The sequence below is a fragment of the Heterodontus francisci genome, chromosome 39, assembly GCF_036365525.1.
Source record: "Heterodontus francisci isolate sHetFra1 chromosome 39, sHetFra1.hap1, whole genome shotgun sequence".
Classification (NCBI taxonomy): domain Eukaryota; kingdom Metazoa; phylum Chordata; class Chondrichthyes; order Heterodontiformes; family Heterodontidae; genus Heterodontus; species Heterodontus francisci.
This window is the reverse complement of record NC_090409.1, coordinates 31,811,068-31,831,019: the sequence shown is the minus strand read 5'-3', so window position 1 is coordinate 31,831,019 and position 19,952 is coordinate 31,811,068. Positions and strand designations below refer to the sequence as shown.

General features: G+C 44.4%; 1 protein-coding gene and 1 non-coding gene across 2 annotated transcripts; both read right to left on the bottom strand.

Moving 5' to 3' along the window:
- Window positions 1-375: 375 nt before the first annotated feature.
- On the bottom strand, window positions 376-3,470 carry LOC137352865 (probable G-protein coupled receptor 139). Its single transcript, XM_068018716.1, has 2 exons — window positions 3,407-3,470; window positions 376-1,319 (listed from the first exon to the last, which is right to left on the bottom strand). The coding sequence occupies exons 1-2, from the start codon at window positions 3,468-3,470 to the stop codon at window positions 376-378; spliced, it is 1,008 nt and encodes a 335-aa protein (XP_067874817.1).
- Window positions 3,471-11,275: 7,805 nt separating this feature from the next.
- On the bottom strand, window positions 11,276-11,348 carry trnat-ugu (transfer RNA threonine (anticodon UGU)). The gene has a single exon. It is a non-coding gene; the product is annotated as a tRNA-Thr (tRNA).
- Between the last annotated feature and the right edge of the window lie 8,604 nt (window positions 11,349-19,952).

Genomic DNA, 19,952 nt, shown 5'->3' with positions numbered 1-19,952 from the left:
TTCACCATCGCCATATTTTGGTGTCCCTGTCTCACTGCAGTTTCCGCCACTCTCACTAGCCCCATCTGTTGGTGTCCCTGTCTCACTGCAGTTCCTGCCTCTCTCGCCATCTCACAAACACTGTCATTTGCAGCTTGGTCCATTTTGCGCGAGAAGCAGGGTGGGTTTAGTTGAATCCAGCCGAGCTTTTCAATGACGCCTTTTTGAGAAGCAATTCATGAATCTTCTGCTGAGCAAGTCCCGCCTCAATACGTCAGATTATCAATGAAATATAATCTTAGAATCAGATTTAAATTCATTTCAGGTCTCCAGCTGTGAATATAAAATGTACTTTCAGTCCTGTGGAGAGTGCAGGGAATGGAATATGGAATGGGATTAATTGCAGTGTTTGAAATCCTTCAGCTCTTTCTGTGATTTGACTAATTTAGCAATGAGATTGAGAGGGTATTTCACTGCCTTCTTCAGCTCCTGTCTGAATTTAGTCTGGGTCACAGCGTAAATACACGTGTTGGTGCAGGAACTGAGAAGCTGCAGCATATTTGATGTGTGATCTGTGATAAAGAGAGGGTCAGTGTCGGAGGAATATTTCTGAATATCTGCAATTCGCCTGTAAATGACAAACACAACCAGTGTCGCCCATAACAGTATAAAACTGCCGGATATACTGATGAGCAAAATAATTGATTTTCTGCGGTTCTCCATCTCTGGGTCCTTGTGATTCTCTCCATTGCTGTGGCCCCGGAATCCCCTGCGGACTTTACTGGATAATAAAATCCGTCTGACAGTCAGAACATTCAGCAGCAAAATCAGAAAGACTGGGATACAAGGGGTTAATATGAGGAGAAATAAATCAAAAGCCGCCCATATGGGGGAGGTAAAGAAGCTCAGTTTAAAGACACAACCCATGGGAACATTATCAATCATGTAATTTTGTTCCTGTGTAAAGTAGCAGGGGAGAGACACTAAACAGCCCAGCACACTCACCGTTCCCACAACCACAGCCGCCGTTTTCTCGCTGCAATATTTTGTTTTCAGCTTCTCACAACAAATGGCCACAAATCGATCAAAGGTGAAAGTGACTGTGAGCCAGACAGAAACAACTGTGGCTGCAGAACACAGAATGGTAATGAGAGAACACACAGGAGTAATTCTCAGGAATGAATCTGGGAAATAAATTGAAACAGTCCTTTGCAATATGGGTTCAGTGATAACGACCAGGAGATCAGCCACTGCCATTCCCACCAGGTAGACAGTGATACATTTGGAGAGACCGCACTTTCCTCGGGACAGGATCACAATCGCCACCAAGTTAACTGGAAGAGAGAGAAAAGGAAGCAGTGAAATTGCGGATAAGACCTGGAGACAAAGCAGCAGTTTGACAGGATCTGACCTGAAATCTCTAGCTTTGTTGGGGCATCGGACAGTGGAATCTGGTTCATTGACCTGGGCAGTACTTTGTCACAGTGAAATGTTTGAAACACAATTATTAATAATGAATTGGGAAATTGATACAGAAAGTGAATAAAGTTAGCACTGAATCGACTGGAAGCACTGAGTGAGGATGTAGTACCGGTGGGGAAATGAGAAAGGGATTTACAGAGATGGAATCCAATGGGTTAATTGGGAATTTGTCTCCAGACTGTTGGTTGGGAAGGTTTGGGCAGAGCGGGATGTGCAGCTGGTTTGTTGCTCTGGGTTCAGAGAACCGACAGGGACTGTTACCAAATGGGAAATGGTTGAAAACTACAGTGCTGAGTTTGAGTGATCATATCAGCCATGATCTAGAATGGCAGAGCAGGCTTGAAGGGCTGAATGGCCTCCTCCTGCTCCTATGTCCCTCTATTCCTATCAGGATGGACGAAGCAGTTGGAGGTGGATCCAGTGAGTGTGATCGGGAGGGAGAGAAGGAAAAGGACATGTTGGAGCTGGAGGAGAGACAGGAGAAGATGGTTTGGGAAAGTGGATAAACTGAAGTAATGTATGAGGAGACTGAGGATTCAATACAGTGAGAGGAGAGGCTGAGATTCACAGGGAGAGACTGCAGCAGAGTGTTAGAGGAAATCTAATCTCTAGATCCCAGTAACACAACTCAATTAATACATTTAAACAATAATCCCTGTGTTTATTGGTGTTGGAGAACAGTTCATTGGTTATACAATAGAGTCAATGTACTTAGTTTGTACAGGCAATTAAATGTAAATTTAAATATATTTCTGTTATCAGCCTCGCTCTTTATTGAACTCAGCAGTCACTGAGATTTTAAAGTCCAGTATTTAAAGAATGAATTACCATCATTGAAGAACTGATTCTATTATGTTTATTCAGTCAGTAAGTGAGGAATAGGAACTTTCTACAAAACAAAATGAGGAGCTGACAGAAATGAACACAGAGGATCAAATCTAACAGTAAAATGAACGCAATCTGACAACAGACAGCTTCAGCTCCCAGTTTCTCTCCGTTTCACCTGCCCCAGGTTCAATGATTCTACTCTCAGAGTGAGTTTGCTCAATGGTGACACTGCCGTGACTAATTTATTGCACCTACAGAGCATCCAAGTCTCCACCTGTTCACCTACACTCTTCACTTCAGCTACAATACATGTAATAATCAGGATCGAAAGCTTCTTCCAGACAAACTTCACATTCATTCAAATTCCCTCTGCTGGAATTATAAAGTACACCGTTAAAATGTGTGATTATTTAATTGGTAAAACACCAACATCAGCGCTGCAGCTGGTAATCTACAGATAAATGATTCCAACTGAGTGTAATCCAACAAAATATCACATCAATTCCTTTTTTCAGTGCTGTCCAGTGACAGTGAAGGTTCCAAAGTGAAGCAGAGAAGGAGATGTGAAAGTGTCAGCGGCAAACTCAGTTCAGTAGCCAGACCTCTGAAGCAACGTCAGACACACACAGAGTGAAATAATATTTGATAACAGTGATACCCAACAAATACATTGAAATCCCAGTTAAACTGAGCCATGATATTGGGGAAAGAGGACATTGTGCTGTTCCCTTGAAACACTGAGACTGTGAGGTGTCTCATTATCAATCACTGACAAAAGACCATAAAAATATTCCAGGAGTGGTTAGATCCACATCATGAAAGTGTTAAAAGCTCCTGAAGTTCTGATTCTTGACCCTAACCGAGATATCTCATTCAAATACATCTAATACAAGAATAATCCAGCAGCAATGCCAGAGTTACTTAAAACAATACCATTCAAGATATAATACAACTCCTGCAAGAAATAAAGAGTAGACAATGAGGAGATTCCGTCATTAAATTGCTGGAAAAGAACAGGTGGCTGTGTAAAACACACAGTGAGAAATAATACCGAGTGCAGCAGCACAGTCAATATCGATTTACACCATTAACAGCTGAGATACTGGCTTCCCAGGTACTCCAATTGCTGCAAGTAGAGGATGGTAAATGCGTTCTACCTGATATATTACTGGATATGCCATTTTAGTGACAAGCAGAGACTTCTTTCGCCTGTAACCCACAGCTTCAGCAGGCATTCTGAGCTGATCTATTCCAATGGGTGCTGATTTATAGAAGGCAGAAGTCTCCACTGACACAGTGATACCCCTGATCATTGCTATTTGTTGCAGTCACCTGAACAAACACATTACATCAGAAGCTTTGACTCTGATGTAAATAATATGGTGGATAAAACACATTCATTTCAATGTCAATGACATTTTCTTGCAAAGACCTCTCGGACACTGAATCCAGCGATAAAAGCAATCCTGTTTCACTCTGATTCTGCCCTTTCCCTGTTAAAATGTGAACTTGGAGTCTCTGATTCGGGACTACGTTCAGTGTTGCAGCCTAGAAACTACTGTGGGTGATATTCGGGGCAGACTCTGCACACGTCCATTGGGGAAGCAGTTGCATAGTGGCAATATCACTGGGCTAGTATTCCAGACCCAACGCAATGGCCTAGTGACTGGGGTTCATATCCAACCATAGCAGCTGCTGGAATTTAAATACAATTAATTAACAGAAGTCTGCAATTGAAAGTTAGTCTCTGTAATGGTGCCATGAAACTATCATTGATTATTGTAAAAACACATTTCCTTCGCTGATTCCATTCAGGAAAGGAAATCTGCCATCATTACCTGGTCTGGCCTGCATGTGACGACGGAGCCAGAGCAATGGAGCTGACTCTGAACTGCCCTCTGAAACGGCCCAGCAGGTTGTCAAGGGCAACAAATGCTGATCTTGCCAACGGCGCTCACATCACCTGAAAGAATAAAAGAAAATCTTCTCTCTGCTATTTCACTGTAAATGTTTACCTGTTTATTCTATAATGGTTAATTGCTCGGGTAAAATTACAACTGTGCCAATTCCTAACTCCTTTCCTCCAATTCACTGCTGACCAGACACCCAAATTCCACCTTCCCTCACCGTCAAATGTTCCAAATCCCTGCTTCCATGTCCAACCCTCACCAAGTCCATCTCATCCAACACGTTCAGTCTAACTCACCTGCATTGGCTCCCAGTCCTCTCGGTACCAAACCACATCAGGGGAGATTAAGGCTGATGAGCAAAACCTTGGTGAAAGAGGTCAGTTTAAGGAACGTCTTTAAGCAGGAATGAGAGGTCGCGAGGCGGAGAGGTTTATGGAAGTAATTCTCCAGTGTTAACAGGCAATGACATTAATTCCTGGTTGTCGGTAGAGATTTGTTGGGAAAGGGTATTTACGTTTACAAAGCTGAGACTGCTTGATGTGGATAAGGAGCAAATCAGCCATGACCTGAGTGAATGGGCAGGACAGGCTGGAGGGGCCGAATGGACTCCTCCTGTCTTCTTCAGGGCGTTATTAATCTCACTGCCAATGCACTGAATGTTTTCTGTTTGAAAGACATGACAAGATCGGGGTTCTCTCTGGACTCCCCTAAACTCTCCTGATGTTCCTCATGACTGGGGATTCCAGAACCAGGAGTCACAGTCTCAGGATACGGGGTATGCCATTTAGAACTGAGATGAGGAGAAACTTCTTCACTCTGAATGTGCTGAAACTATGGAATTCTAATACAGAAGGCTGTGGAGGCTAACTCATGAATTACATTCAAGAATGACATAACATTTTTTCTTAATGCCAACGGGATCAAGGGATCTGGGGAGAAAGCTGGAACAGGGTACTGTATTAGACAATCAGCCATGATCTTTTGTGAATGGCGGAGCAGGCCTGAAGGTCTGAATGGCCTCCTCCTGCTCCTATTTTCTATGTTTCTATGACTCATGGATTCATGTCGGAAGGAGCTGGTCAATAGTTCTGCTAGAATTTCCCTCTTTGCTGATGGGTTAATAAAGCAGATGGGATACTGAGCTTCATAAACAGAGGTCGAGAGTATAAAATTCAGGAAGTGATTCTAAACCTGTATAAAATAATAGTTTGTCCCCAGCTGGTGTATTGTGTCCAATTCGGGGAAAACACTTTAGGAAGGACATGGAGGCTTTGGTGAATGTACAGAAGAGATTTACTGGAACGGTTCCAGGGATGAGATTTTTACAGTTACACTGAAAGACTGGAAAAAATGGGATTGTTCTCCTTAGAGCAGAGAAGCTTAAAAGGAGATTTGATCGAGGTGTTTAAAATTGTGAAAGCTTTAGATAGAGGAAATAAAGAGAAATTGTTTCCAACGGCTGAAGGATTGTTAACCAGAGAGCACAGATCGAAGGTGATTGGCAAAGAAAACAGAGGTGACAGGAAGAAAAACGTTTTTTTTTTCACATGAATGCTTTATATTTGAAATGCAATGTCTGATAGTGTGGTGGAGACAGATTCAATAGTAGCTTTCAAAAGATGAATTGGATAAATAATTGAAAGAGAAAAAATCAACAGGCACTTTGACAAGGTCCCTCATGCCAGACTGGCACAAAAGGTGAAGTCACACAGGATCAGAGGTGAGCTGGCAAGATGGATACAGAACTGGCTCAGTCAATGACGACAGAGAGTATCAGTGGAAGGGTGCTTTTCTGAATGGTGAGCTGTGACTAGTGGTGTCCACAGGGATCAATGCTGGGACCTTTGCTGTTTGTATTGTGTATAAATGATTTGGAGGAAAATGATTAGTAAGTTTGCGGATGACACAAAGGTTGGTGGAGTTGCGGATAGTGATGAGGATTGTCAGAGGATACAGTAGGATATGGATGGGCTGGAGACTTGGGCGGAGAAATGGCAGATGGAGTTCAATCTGGACAAATGTGAGGTAATGCATTTCAGAAGGTCTAATGCAGGTGGGAAGTATACAGTAAATGGCAGAACCCTTAGGAGTATTGACAGGCAGAGAGATCTGGGCGCACAGGTCCACAGGTCACTGAAAGTGGCAACGCAGGTGGATAAGGTAGTCAAGAAGTCATACGGCATGTTTGCCTTCATCGGTCGGGGCATAGAGTATAAAAATTGGCAAGTGATGCTGCAGCTGTACAGAACTTTAGTTAGGCCACACTTAGAATATTGCGTGCAATTCTGGTCCCCACACTACCAGAAGGACTTGGAGGCTTTGGAGAGGGTACAGAGGAGGTTTATCACGATGTTGCCTGGTCTGGAGGGCATTAGCTATGAGGAGAGATTGGATAAACTCGGATTGTTTTCACCTGAACGACAGAGGTGGAGGGGCGACATGAGAGAGATTTACAAAGTTATGAGTGGCATGGACAGAGTGGATAATCAGAAGCTTCATCCCAGGGTGGAAGAGTCAGTTGCGAGGGGACATAGGTTTAAGGTGAGAGGGGCAAAGTTTAGAAGGGATGTGCGAGGCAAGTTCTTTACACAGAGGGTGGTGAGTGCCTGGAACTTGCTGCCGGTCGAGGTGGTGGAAGCAGGTACGATAGCGATGTTTAAAAGGCATCTTGACAAATCCATGAATAGGATGGGAATAGAGGGATATGGTCCCCGGAAATGCAGAAGGATTTAGTTTCGGCAGGCATCAAGATTGGCGCAGGCTTGGAGGGCCAAATGGCCTGTTCCTGTGCTGTACTGTTCTTTTTTCTTTGTTCTTTTTTCATTTGGAGAGGTTTGAGTTAATTAGGAAAAGCCAGCAATTATTTGTAAAAGGCAGAAAGTACTTCACTAATCGAATTGAACTGTGTGATGAAGTAACAGAGAAGGTTGCTGAAGGGAATGCAATAAACTTTATATGGATTTTAAGAAAGAGTTTAACAAAGTCGCACATAAAAGTCTGGTTAACAAAACTGAGGCTCGTGGAATGGGAGGGCCAGTGTCAGCTTGGATCATAAATTGACAAATGGACTGAAAGGAGCGAGTTGTGGTAAATAGTTGTTTTCCTGACTGGAAGATGGTAGATAGCAGTGTTCCCCAAGAATCAGTTCTCGGACCACTGCTTCTTTTGATGTGTATAAATGACGTGGATGTTGGAACACAGAATAAAGTTTCAATATTTTTGCCAATGATACCAAACTTGGAGGAATTTCAAACAGTGAGGATGATACCTTCGACTGCAACAGGACATAGATAGGCAAGCAGAATGGGCAGACAAGTGGCAAATGGAATTTAATACAGGCTAATATGAGGTGATGTATTTTGGCAGAAGGGATCGGGAGAGGCAATATAGACTTAATGACACAGTACTCGGGAGTGTGCAGGAACAGAGTGAAGTGGGCGTGCATGTGCATACATCTTTGAAGGTGGCAGGACATATTGAGAGAGTAGTCAGCAAAACCTGTGGCATCTTAGGCTTCATAAATAGAGGTGTTGAGTACAAAAGCATGGAAGTTATGCCGAACCTTTACAAAGCTCTGGTTCGGCCACAACTAGAATATTGCATCCTGTTCTGATCACCACACATTAGGAAGGATGTGAGGGTCCTTCAAGGGCATCAGAGGAGATCAGGGAGGGGAGGGTTTAGCAAAGTGGATTGGAAGGAGCTACCTGACTGTAATTGAGAGTCAGAGCAGTGAGAGTTAGTGAGGGTTGAGAACAAATATTTTGCCACAAAGCCAAAAAGGCTCCCAAATCTCGAGCCCCTTGGATATCAAGGATCAAACTGGGTAGGGTAAGGCACAAAAGTGAAGCTTATGTTAGATACCGAGAGCTCAAAACCACAGAAAGCCAAGAGGAGTGAGGAAAGTGCAGGGGTGAAATTAAGAAACAAATTAGGAAAGCAAAGAGAGGGCCAGAAAAAATATTACCAAGTAAAATGAAGGAAAACGCAAAGATGTTTTACAAATACATGGAGAACAAGAGGATAACTAAGGATAGAGTATTAGGGACTCAAAAGGGAACGTGTGTATGGAGGTGGGTAATGTGGCATGGTTCTTAATGAGTACTTTGTATCTGTCTTCATGAAAGAGGGGGAGCGATTGTAGTTACTGAGGAGGTGTGTGAAATATTGGATGGGATAAACTGAGTGAGAGGGAAATATTAAGGTGTTTGGCATCTTTGAAAGTGGAGAAATGGTCAGGCCTGGATTTATTGGAATCAGTTCAGAGAAGGTTGACTCGGCTGATTCCTGGGATGAAGGAATTGTCTTGTGAGGAATGATTGAACAGCTTGGGCCGAAATTCATTGGCATTCAGAAGAATGAGAGGTGATCTTATTGAAACATACAGGATTCTGAGGGGACTTGACAAGGCGGATGGTGGGAGGGTGTTCCCCTTGTGGGGGAGTCTAGAACTGGGAAGCACAGTTTAAAAATAAAGAGTCTCCCATTTATGACAAAGATCAGGAGGATTTTTTTCTGTCAGCAGTTGGTTGGACTTTGGAATTCTCACAACATTTAAGAAGTATTTAGATGAGCATTGGAAATGCCATAGCATACAAAGCTATGGGCCAAGTGCTGGAAAATGGGATGAGAATGGATAGGTGCTTGATGGCCGGCACGGATGGGCCGAAGGGCTTGTTTCTGTGCTGTGTAACTTTATGACTCTTCCCCAGGGTGCAGTGCAGCTTGGGGCAGTTTGCAGCAAACCAACAAGAGATGGGTCAGTTCTCCACTTAGTTTTAGGGAATGAAGCTGGGCCAGTGGAAAACGATTCAGAAAAAGTGGACTGGAAAAAACTACTTGAAGGTAAATCAGTGTCAGAGCAGTGAGAGGGAATCATTTCATCTTGGAGGATTTATTATTCAAGATTTATTGTTTATTTTCAGAGAAATTCAAATTCACAAAAAACATTCACCTTCCTACTGTTGCCTGACTGTCTCTGTTCCTTTCTCCATGTCTGTCCCTCCCTCTGTCTCTGTCTGTCTGTCTCTCTCTCTGTCCCTCTCTCTGCTGCACACTCTCCCTGTCCCCCTCTCTCTCTGTCCCCCTATTTCTCTCCATGTCCCCCCACTTCTGTCGCTCTCTCTGTCCTTCTGTCCCCCTTTACCCCCTCTCTCCTTGTCCCCCTCTCTCTCTCAGGTGCTGTCCACAGTGACGCTCAGTTTGAGTCCCACCAGGGCCACTCAGATCCTGAACTCACTACTGCCTTGGTTCAAACATGGACAAAGGGGCTGAACTCCAGATGTGAGCTGAGAGTGATCGCCCTGGATATCAAGGCAGTATTTGACCGAGTCTGTTATCAAGGAACCCTGGCAAACTGGAGTCAATGGGAATCAGGGGGAAAAGTCTCCGCTGGTTGGAGTCACACCTTGCACAAAAGAAGATGGTTGTGTTTGTTGGAGGTCAATCTTCTCAGTCCCAGGACATCACTGTGGGAATTCCTCAGGGTAGTGTCCAAGGCCCAACCATCTTCAGCTTCATCAATGACCTGCCCTCCATCGTAAGGTCAGAAATAGGGATGTTCACTGGTGATTCTATGATGTTCAGTACCGTTCGTAACACCTCAGATACTGAAACAGTCCATGTCCATATGCAGCAAGAACTGGACAGCATTCAGGCTTGGGCTGATAAGTGGCAAGTAACATTCACACCACACAAGTGCCAGGAAATGACCATCTTCAATAAGAGAGAATCTACCCATCTCCCCTTGGCATTCAATGAATGGCATTGTCATCACTGAATCCCCCCATTATCAACACACTGGGGGTTACCATTGGCCAGAAACTGAACTGAACCAAGCACATAAATACTGTGGCTACAAGAGCAGGTCAGAGGCTAGGAACACGATGGCGATTAACTCACCTCCTGACTCCCCAAAGCCTGTCCACTGTTTACAAGGCACAAGTCAGTGGTTTGATGAAATACTCTCCACTTGCCTGGATGGGTGCAGCTCCAACAACATTCAAGCAGCTCGACACCATCCAGGACAAAGCAACCCGCTTGATCAGCACCCCATCCACCACCTTCAACATTCACACCCTCCACCCCTGCCCCACAGTGGCAGCAGTGTGTACCATCTACAAGATGCACTGCAGCAACTCACCAAGGCTCCTTCGACAGCACCTTCCGAACCCACGACCTCAGCTCACCACCACCTTCTCAAGGTCAGTTAGGGATGGGTAACAATGTTGGTCTTGCCAGTGACACCACATCATAAGAATTAAAAATAAAAACATGAAAATACGTTCCACAGGGAGACCATTCAGCCCATCCTGCTGTCTCTTTGGAGGTCCTATCCAATTTCTCCCACTACATCCCCCCCCTTGCTCTTTCCCCACAGGCCTGCAAATGTTACCTTTGCACTATTTATCCAGTTCCCGTTTGAAACTTGCTGTTCAAATCAGCAATTCAGGAGAAACTGCTTTCCCCAGAGAGTGCTGAGAATGTGGAACTCGCTACCACTGGGAGTGGTTGAGGTGAATAGTCTCGATGCATTTAAGGGGAAGCTGGATAAACACAAGAGGGAGAAGGGAATCGAAGGATATGTTGATGGGGTGAGATGGAGAGGGGTGGGAGGAGGCTCCTGTGGAGCAGTAACTCCAGTACGGACCTGCTGGGCCGAATTACCTGTTTCTGTGTAATTCCATTGAATCTGCTTCCAACGCCCTTTCAGCCAGCGCATTCCAGATCACAACAACTCACTGTGTAAAAAACAATCTCCTCATCTCCCGTCTCACTGGCAAGAGCTGGAAGATGGGATGAGACAGAATAACTCTTTGACAGCCAGCATGATGGGCCGAATGGCCTCCTTCTGTGCGAAAATATTCCCGCATTTAATCGCTGGTTACTGAGAGAGGGGGAAGAGGAGGGAGAGAGAGAGAACAGACAGGGGAGAGAGCAGGTTGGGCTGTAACAGAAGGAGAAATGGAGAGTGAGAGAATCTGTTGCTCCAGGATCAGCATCGGAACAGTTCAATATTTGAATAAAAATTTTTTGCTGTTTGATGGTGAGTTTATGAAGATTGAACATATACATTAAGGCCCCAGTGAGATTTGAACTCACGACCCCTGGTTTACAAGACCAGTGCTCTAACCCCTGAGCTATGGAGCCACCTGCTGCAAGCAGCTGAGCATTGCCCAGTTAGTGCTGTGTGTTTGAAGAATGAGATCAGAGTCACTGATGCTTTCGGATTGTTCGAGAATCACTGAATTCTTACAGCACAGAGTTGGCCATTCGGCCCATTGTCTCTGCACTGGCTCTCCAACAGAGCAATTTACTCAGTGCCTTTCCCCGCCTTCTCCCTGTAGCCCTGCACTTTCTTCCTTAGAGTCCCTTGAGATGAGGATCCAGCTGGAGGGTGAATGGACTGTCGAATTAATGTGTGTAGCGTTAAGCCCACTATGCGATCGTGGTCCCACGGGCCATCGATCTGGTCAGGGGGGGAAATGATTCCCGTTCCTCCGGCCTGGGGATTCTGCTGTGGGGAGGAAACTTCACCATCTCTGAAGTTAAGGAGCTGGTGGGCAGTCGCCTCCTCGTAGCAGATGTCATGTACAACAACGCTCCGCTCCGGTTAATCAACATGTACGCCCCGGTCCAATACAACGAGAGACTGACCGTCCTCCAGCAGCTCCCACTGCTGCTGGTGACGTCCAGGCCGGTCACTCTAGTCGGTGACTACAACTGCATCATCGATGCAGCTGGATGATTCGGCAGAGACGACAGCAAACTGGACTCTACATCCAGATTCCTAATGGAAACAGTAAAAGATGCCAAGCTGCACGATGTCAAGACCGGACGGGTCTGCCCGTTCCAGGATTGACTTCCTGTTTGTGTCCCGTGCTTTCACGGTCAGATCCACCGACGTCAAGCCGCTGTTTTTCTCTGACCACTGCCTCTTCCTGGCCGACTGTCATTTCCAGAATGACCAGCGGGTTGGCAGGGGGACATGGAAACTGAATGTTACACTGCTAACCCCAGAGAACGTTGAGGAACTCAAAAGGGATTACAGAGGTTGGAGAACCGTGAAACACCTCTTTGAGTCTCTGGTTCACTGGTGGGAAGCGATCAAGGAGAACATCAAGAGGTTCTTTATCCTCAAAGGTGTTCAGAGGGTGAGAGAGAGACGGAGGGAAATGTCCCGACTCCAGAAAAGAATGCAGAATCTGCTCCGGCTGCAGTCGATGGGGGTCGAGGTCAAGGAGGATCTCCAAGAGGTGAAGAGTCAGCAGGCCTCGCTCTTTGCCACGGAATCCTCCAAGATCATCTCCCAGTCCAGAGACCACTCAGTTGAGCAGGGTGAGACGTGCTCGCGTTACTTCTTCCAAAAGGTACACAGAGAGATGTCTGTGATCAGCAGCCTGAAGGAAGAGGGTGGCTCGGTAACGTCTTTACAGTCTGAGATACCAAGGATCAGCAAATCCTTTTCTGCTGAACGTGAAGCCAAGGGACAGCACGGCCTCCAGCCTTTCCTGTCATCTATCACGGAGGTCTTAGATGACAGCACGCGGGAGAGTCTGGACAAACCTGCCCATCACTGTGCAAATTCAGGAGCTACCAGCGACTCTGCAGCTGCCCTGGAGAAACAAATAACATTCAAAATCTTTCACTCAGTTTGGATAAATGAGGAGAGACTGTTTCCAATAGCAGAGACGTTTCAGGAAGCAGAGAGCACAGAATAAAGGTGAATAATGATGGGAGAGCAATACGAGGAGAGAATCAGGGGAAATAATCCACAGCAAGTTGTTCCAGTCTGGAATTCACTGTCTGACAGTTTGGTGGATTTAATATTCACTTTCAAAAGACAACTGGATCAATACCTCAATTCATCTTATTGATAGCAAAGAAGATAGCAGCACAAAAAGAGAAGAGAGAGATGTCAGAACTTTAATGATGAAGAATTCAACACAACATATTTAGGCAGTTATTTTCATTTGTAAATGATTGGACTTTATTTGATGTTGTATTTCTGCATTATCCTTTAATCACACAAAATAATTTTCCAAACAGCGACCAGTTTAAATTTAGAAGCGTCTATATAGTTAGAAAGTAGCGATTTAACACAAACTGTAGTTAAATTATTTTATTAAGCATCTCAAGGTTACATCCAGTGTCACAGTCACAAAAACTTAAGTTCTTTTAACTTGGAGGAAACTTTCAAACTCTCCGGCACAGAATCTCCACATCAGCAATGGCTCACCATCACCATCTGCTGGTGACCCTGTCTCACTGCAGTTTTTCATCAAGATGGAGAGTGACGGATGTTGATGCTGAGACAAGGTTCCTGAATCTTAGTAAAGGAAATTAGGAAGGTATGAGGCGCGAATTTGCTATGACGGATTGGGAAACGTTACTTAAAGGGATGACGGTGGATAGGCAATGGCAAACATTCAAAGAGCGCATGGATGAACTGCAACACGTGTTTATCCCTGTCTGGTGCAAAACGAGAACGGGAAAGGGAGCCAAAGGTTCCGAAGAAGGGTCACAGACCCGAAACGTTAACTCTGCTTCTCTTTTCACAGGTGCTGCCAGACCTGCTGAGTGGTTCCAGCATTTCTTGTTTTTATTTCAGATTTCCAGCATCCGCAGTATTTTGCTTTTATATTAAGGTAGCCAAACCATGGCTTCCAAGGGAAATTAGAGATAGCATCAGATCCAAGGAAGAGGCATATAAATTTGCCAGGAAAGACAACAGACCTGAGGATTGGGAGCAGTTTAGAATTCAGCACAGGAGGACCAGGGGATTGATTAAGAAGGGGAAGATAGAGTACGAGAGCAAGCTTGTGGGGAACATAAAAACTGACTGCAAACGTTTCTATAGGTTTGTGAAGATAAAAGGATTGGTGAAGACAAATGGCGGTCCCTCACAGACAGAAACAGGGGAATTTATTATGGGGAATAAGGAAATGGCTGACCAACTAAATGCATACTTTTGTTCTGTCTTCACAAAGGAGGACACAAATATCATACCAGAAATGTTGGGGAACGCAGGGTTTAGTGAGAGAGAGGAACTGAAAAAATCAGCATTAATAGGGAAATGGTGTTGGGGAAATTGATGGGATTGAAGCCCAATAAATCCCCAGCGCCTGATGGTATTCATCCCAGAGTACTTAGGAAAGTGGCCCCAGAAATAGTGGATTCATTGGTGGTCAGATTCCAAGACTCAAGAGACTCTGGAACTGTTCCTACAGATTGGAGGGTAGCTAATGTAACCCCACGATTTAAAAAGGGAGGGAGAGAGAAAGCAGGGGATTATAGACCAGTCAGCCTGACGTCGGTAGTGGGGAAAATTCTAGAGTCCATGATCAAACATTTTATACCAGAGCACTTGGAGAACAGTGGTAGAATCGGACAGAGTCAGCATGGATTTACAAAAGGGAAATCACGCTTGACAAATTGACGAGAATTCTTCGAGGATGTAACTGTTAGTGTTGACGAGGGGGAGCCAGTGGATGTGGTTTATTTGGATTTTCAGATGGCTTTCGACAAAGTCCCTCCTGAGAGATTAGTATGTAAAATTAAAGCGCATGGGATTGGGGGGTAGTGTATTGCGATGGATAGAAAATTGGTTGGCAGACAGGAAACAAAAAGTAGGGATAAATGGGTCTTTTTCCGAATGGAAGGCAGTGACTAGTGGGGTACTGCAGGGATCGGTGCTGGGACCCCAGCTATTCGTAATATACATTAATGATTTAGAAGAGAGAACTAAGTGCAATATCTCCAAATTTGCAGATGAGACAAAACTGGGTGGGAGGTTGAGTTGTGAGGACGATGCAAAGAGGCTTCAGGGTGATTTGGGCAAGTTGGGTGAGTGGGCTAATGCATGGCAGATGCAGTATAATGTGGATAAATGTGAGGTTATCCACTTTGGTAGCAAAAACAGGAAGGCAGATTATTATCTGAATAGCTATAAACTGAGAGAGGGGAATATGCACTGAGATCTGGGTGTTCTCATACACCAGTCACTGAAGGTAAGCATGCAGGTGCAACAAGTGGTAAAAAAGGCAAATGGTATGTTGGCCTTCATAACGAGAGGATTCCAGTACAGAAGCAGGGATGTCTTGCTGCAATTATATAGGGCCTTGGTGAGGCCACACCTGGAATATTGTGTGCAGTTTTGGTCTCCTTATCTGAGGAAGGATGTTCCAGCTCTGGAGGGAGTGCAGCGAGTGTTTACCAGACTGATTCCTGGGATGGCGGGACTGACGTATGAGGAGAGATTGAGTCGGTTAGGATTATATTCGCTGGAGTTCAGAAGAGTGAGTGGGGATCTCACAGAAACCTATAAAATTCTAACTGGACCTGACAGGATAGATGCAGGAAGGATATTCCCGATGTTAGGGGAGTCCAGAACTAGGGGTCATAGTCTAAGGATACGGGGAAAACCTTTCAGGGCTGAGGTGAGGAGAAATTTCTTCACCCAGAGAGTGGTGAGCCTGTGGAATTCGCTACCACAGAAAGCAATTGACGCCAAAACCTTGTTTTCAATGTTTTCAAAATGAGTTAGATATATCTCTTGGGTCTAAAGTGATCAAAGGGTATGGGGCGAAAGCCGGAGCAGGCTACTGAGTTGGATGTTCAGCCCTGATCATAATCAATGGCAGACCAGGCTTGAAGGACAAAATGGCCTACTCCTGCTCCTATTTTCGATGTTTCTATGTTTTTGCCCCGCTCACTGTCTCCATCCGTTGGTGCCCCTGTCTCACTGCAGTTACTGCCCCCTCTCACCATCCCCATCTGCTGGTGTCCCTGCCTTACCGCAGTTAATGCCCTTCTCACCATCTCCATCTGCTGGTGTCCCTGCCTTACCGCAGTTAATGCCCTTCTCACCATCCCCATCTGCTGGTGTCCCTGCCTTACCTCAGTTAATGCCCTTCTCACCATCTCCATCTGCTGGTGTCCCTGCCTTACCGCAGTTAATGCCCTTCTCACCATCTCCATCTGCTGGTGTCCCTGTCTCACTGCAGTTACTGCCCCTCCCACCATCTCCATCTGCTGGTGTCCCTGCCTCACTGCAGTTTCTGCCCCTCTCACCATCTCGCATCACTGTGATTTGCAGCTTTGTCCATTTTGCTCTACGTCCAGGGTGGGTTTAGTTGAATCCAGCTGAGATTTTCAATGACGCCTTTTTGCTAAACAATTCATGAATCTTCTGCTGGGCAAGTCCCGCCTCAATACGTCAGATCATCAAGAAAATATAATCTCAGAATCAGACTTAAATTCATTTCAGGTCTCAGTGCTGTGAATATAAAATGCACTTTCTGTCCTGTGGGGAGTGCAGGGAATGAACTATGAAATGGGATTTAATTCCAGTGTTTGAAACTCTTCAGCTCTTTCTATGATTTCACTAATTTAACAATGAGATTGAGAGGGTATTTCACCGCCTTCTTCAGCTCCTGTCTGAATTTAGTCTGGGTCACAGTGTAAATACACGTGTTGGTGCAGGAACTGAGAAGCTGCAGCATATTTGCTGTGTGATCTGTGATAAAGAGAGGGTCAGTGTAGGAGGAATAATTCTGAATATTTGCAAATTGCCTGTAAATGACAAACACAACTAGTGTCGCCCATAACAGTATAAAACTGCCAGATATACTGAAGAGCAAAATAATTGATTTTCTGCGATTCTCCAATTCTGGGTCCTTGTGATTCTCTCCATTGCTGTGGCTCCGGAATTCCTTGCGGACTTTACTGGAGAATAAAATCCGTCTGACAGTCAGAACATTGAGCATCAAAATCAGAAAGACCGGAACACAAGGGGTTAAAATGAGGTCAAACAAATCAAAAGCCCTCCATGTGGGGGAAGTATAGAAGCTCAGTTTCAAGAAACAACCCATGGGAACATTATCAATAATGTAATATTGTTCCAGTGTAAAGTACCAGGGGAGAGACACTAAACAGCCCAGCACACTCACTGTTCCTACAACCACAGCCGCCGTTTTCTCGCTGCAATATTTTGTTTTCAGCTTCTCACAACAAATGGCCACAAATCGATCAAAGGTGAAAGTGACTGTGAGCCAGACAGAAACAACTGTGGCTGCAGAAAGCAGAACGACAATGAGAGAACAGACAGGAGTAATTCTCAGGAATGAATATGGGAAATAAATTAAAGCAATCCAGTTCAATATGGGATCAGTGATAACGATGAGGAGATCAGCCACTGCCATTCCCACCAGGTAGACAGTGGTACATTTGGAGAGACCGCACTTTCCTCGGGACAGGATCACAATCGCCACCAAGTTAACTGGAAGAGAGCGAAAAGAAAGCAGAGAAATTACTGATCAGACATGGAGACAAAGCAGCAGTTTGACAGGATCTGGGCTGATATTGATAGTTTTGTTGCTGCATCGAACAGTGGAACCTGATTCATTGACCTGGGCAGTGCTTTGTCACAGTGAAATGTTTGAAAACACAATTATTAATAATGAATTGGGAAATTGATACAGAAAGTGAATGCACTGTCAGCACTGGATCGACTGGAAGTACTGAGTGAGGATGCAGTACTGGCGGGGAAATGAGATGGGGTTTTACAGAGATGAAATCCAATGTGTTAATTGGGAATTTGTCTCAGACTGTTCGTTGGGAATGTTTGGGCAGAGCGGGATGTGCAGCTGGTTTGTTGCTCTGGGTTCAGAGAACCGACAGGGACTGTTACCAAATGGGAAAAGGCTGGAAACTGCAGCGCTGAGTTTGAGTGTTCATATCAGCCATGATATAGAATAGCAGAGCAGGCATGAAGGGCTGAACGGCCTCCTCCTGCTCCGATGTTCCTCTATTGCTATTAGGATGGACGAGGCAGCTGGAGGTGGATCCAGTGAGTGAGATTGGGAGGGAGTGAGGGAAAAGGACATGTTGGAGCTGGAGGGGAGAGGGGAGGAGATGGTTTGGGAAAGTAGATAAACTGAAGTAATGGATGAGGAGACTGAGGATTCAATACAGTGAGAGGAGAGGCTGAGATTCACAGGGAGAGACTGCAGCAGAGTGTTAGAGGAAATCTAATCTATAGATCCCAGTAATACAACTCAATTAATACATTTAAACAATAATCCCTGTGGTTATTGGTGTTGGAGAACACATCATTGCTTATACAATATAGTCAATATATTTAGTTTGTACAGGCAATTAAATTTAAATGTATTTCTGATTTCAACCTCGCTCTTTATTGAAATCAGCAGTCGCAGAGATTTTAAAGTGCAGTGTTTTAGCAACGAATTGCAATCAGTGAAGAACTGATTCTATTATGTTTATTCAGTCAATAAGTAAGGAATAGGAACTTTCTCCAAAACAATATGAGGAGCTGACAGAAATGAACACAGAGGATCAAGTCCAACAGGAAAATGAATGCAATCTGACAACAGACAACTTCAACTCACAGTTTTTCTCACTGATTGTTCTGGACATTCCAGCACTTTATGACAGTGAATTATTTACACTGCTGTTTCTTTCTCTTTCTCTTTACTTCTGCTTATCTCTTTCCTTCGATGTCGTTCTCCCTGCTTCTTTTCTCCTTCCCTATCTCTCTGGAGTACTCACACCCAGCAAATGTTACTTCATGCTGCTTTTCACATAAATTTATTCCTGACATTCTGCACCTGTGTTCTTTTCACCAGCCCCAGGTTCAATGACTCTATTCTCAGAGTCCGTTTGTTCAATGGTGACACTGATATGAATAATTTAATGGCAAAATACACCGTTAGAATGTGGGAATGTTTAATTAATAAAACACCAACATCAGCGCTGAGCTAATAATCTACAGATAAATGAAAAGACTTTTGATTCCAACTGATAGAGTGTAAACCAGTAGATCATGACATCAATACTTTCTATTTTACAATGTAGTCTAGTGAGAGTGAAGGCTCCACAGTGAAGCAGAGAGGGAGATGTGAAAGTGTCAGCAGCAAACTCAGTTCAGTAGCCAGACCTCTGAAGCAACGTCAGACACACACAGAATGAAATAATATTTGATAATACTGATAACCAATAAATACATTGAAATCCCAGTTAAAGTGAGCCATGTTATTGGGGAGAGAGGACATTGTGCTGTCCCCTTGTAACACTGAGACTGTGAGATGTCTCATTGTCAATCACTGAAACAAATTTCATAAAAATGTTCCAGGACTGGTTAGATCCACATCATTAAACTGTTAAAAACTCCTGATGGTCTGACTCTTGATCCTAACTGAGATATTTCATTCACTACATTCAATACAGAGAATAATCCAGCAATAATAGCAGGGTACCATGATTACTTAAATCAATACCACTCAAGACATCATACAAATCCTGCAAGACTGAAAGTGTAGTCAATGAGGAGATTCCAATGGTAACTTGCTGGAAAAGAACAGGTAACTATGTAACACACACAGCGAGAAATAATACTGAATGCAGCAGCACAGTTAACATCGACTTGCACCATTAACAGCTGAAATACTGGCTTACCAGGTACTCCAATTGCTGCAATTACAGGATAGTAAATGTCTTCTATCTGACAGATTACTGGATATCCCATTTCGGTGAGGAGCAGAGACTTCTGTTAGCCTGGAGCCCACAGCTGCAGCAGGCACTCTGAGCTGATCCATTCCAATGGGTCCCAATTTATACAGGGGATAAGTCTCCACTGACATGGTAAGACCCCTGATCATTAATATTAGTTACACTCACCTGAACAAATACATTACATCAGCATCTTTGACTCTGATGTAAATAGTGTGGTGGATA

Excerpts from the sequence above, each read along its gene's own strand:
- LOC137352865 (XM_068018716.1), bottom strand. The coding sequence starts at position 3,470 with ATGGCATATCCAGTAATATATCAGGTAGAACGCATTTACCATCCTCTA. Across the intron at positions 1,320-3,406 it reads TCTACTTGCAGCAATTGGAG|TTCCAGTTAACTTGGTGGCG; the intron begins TACCTGGGAAGC and ends CTTTTCTCTCTC.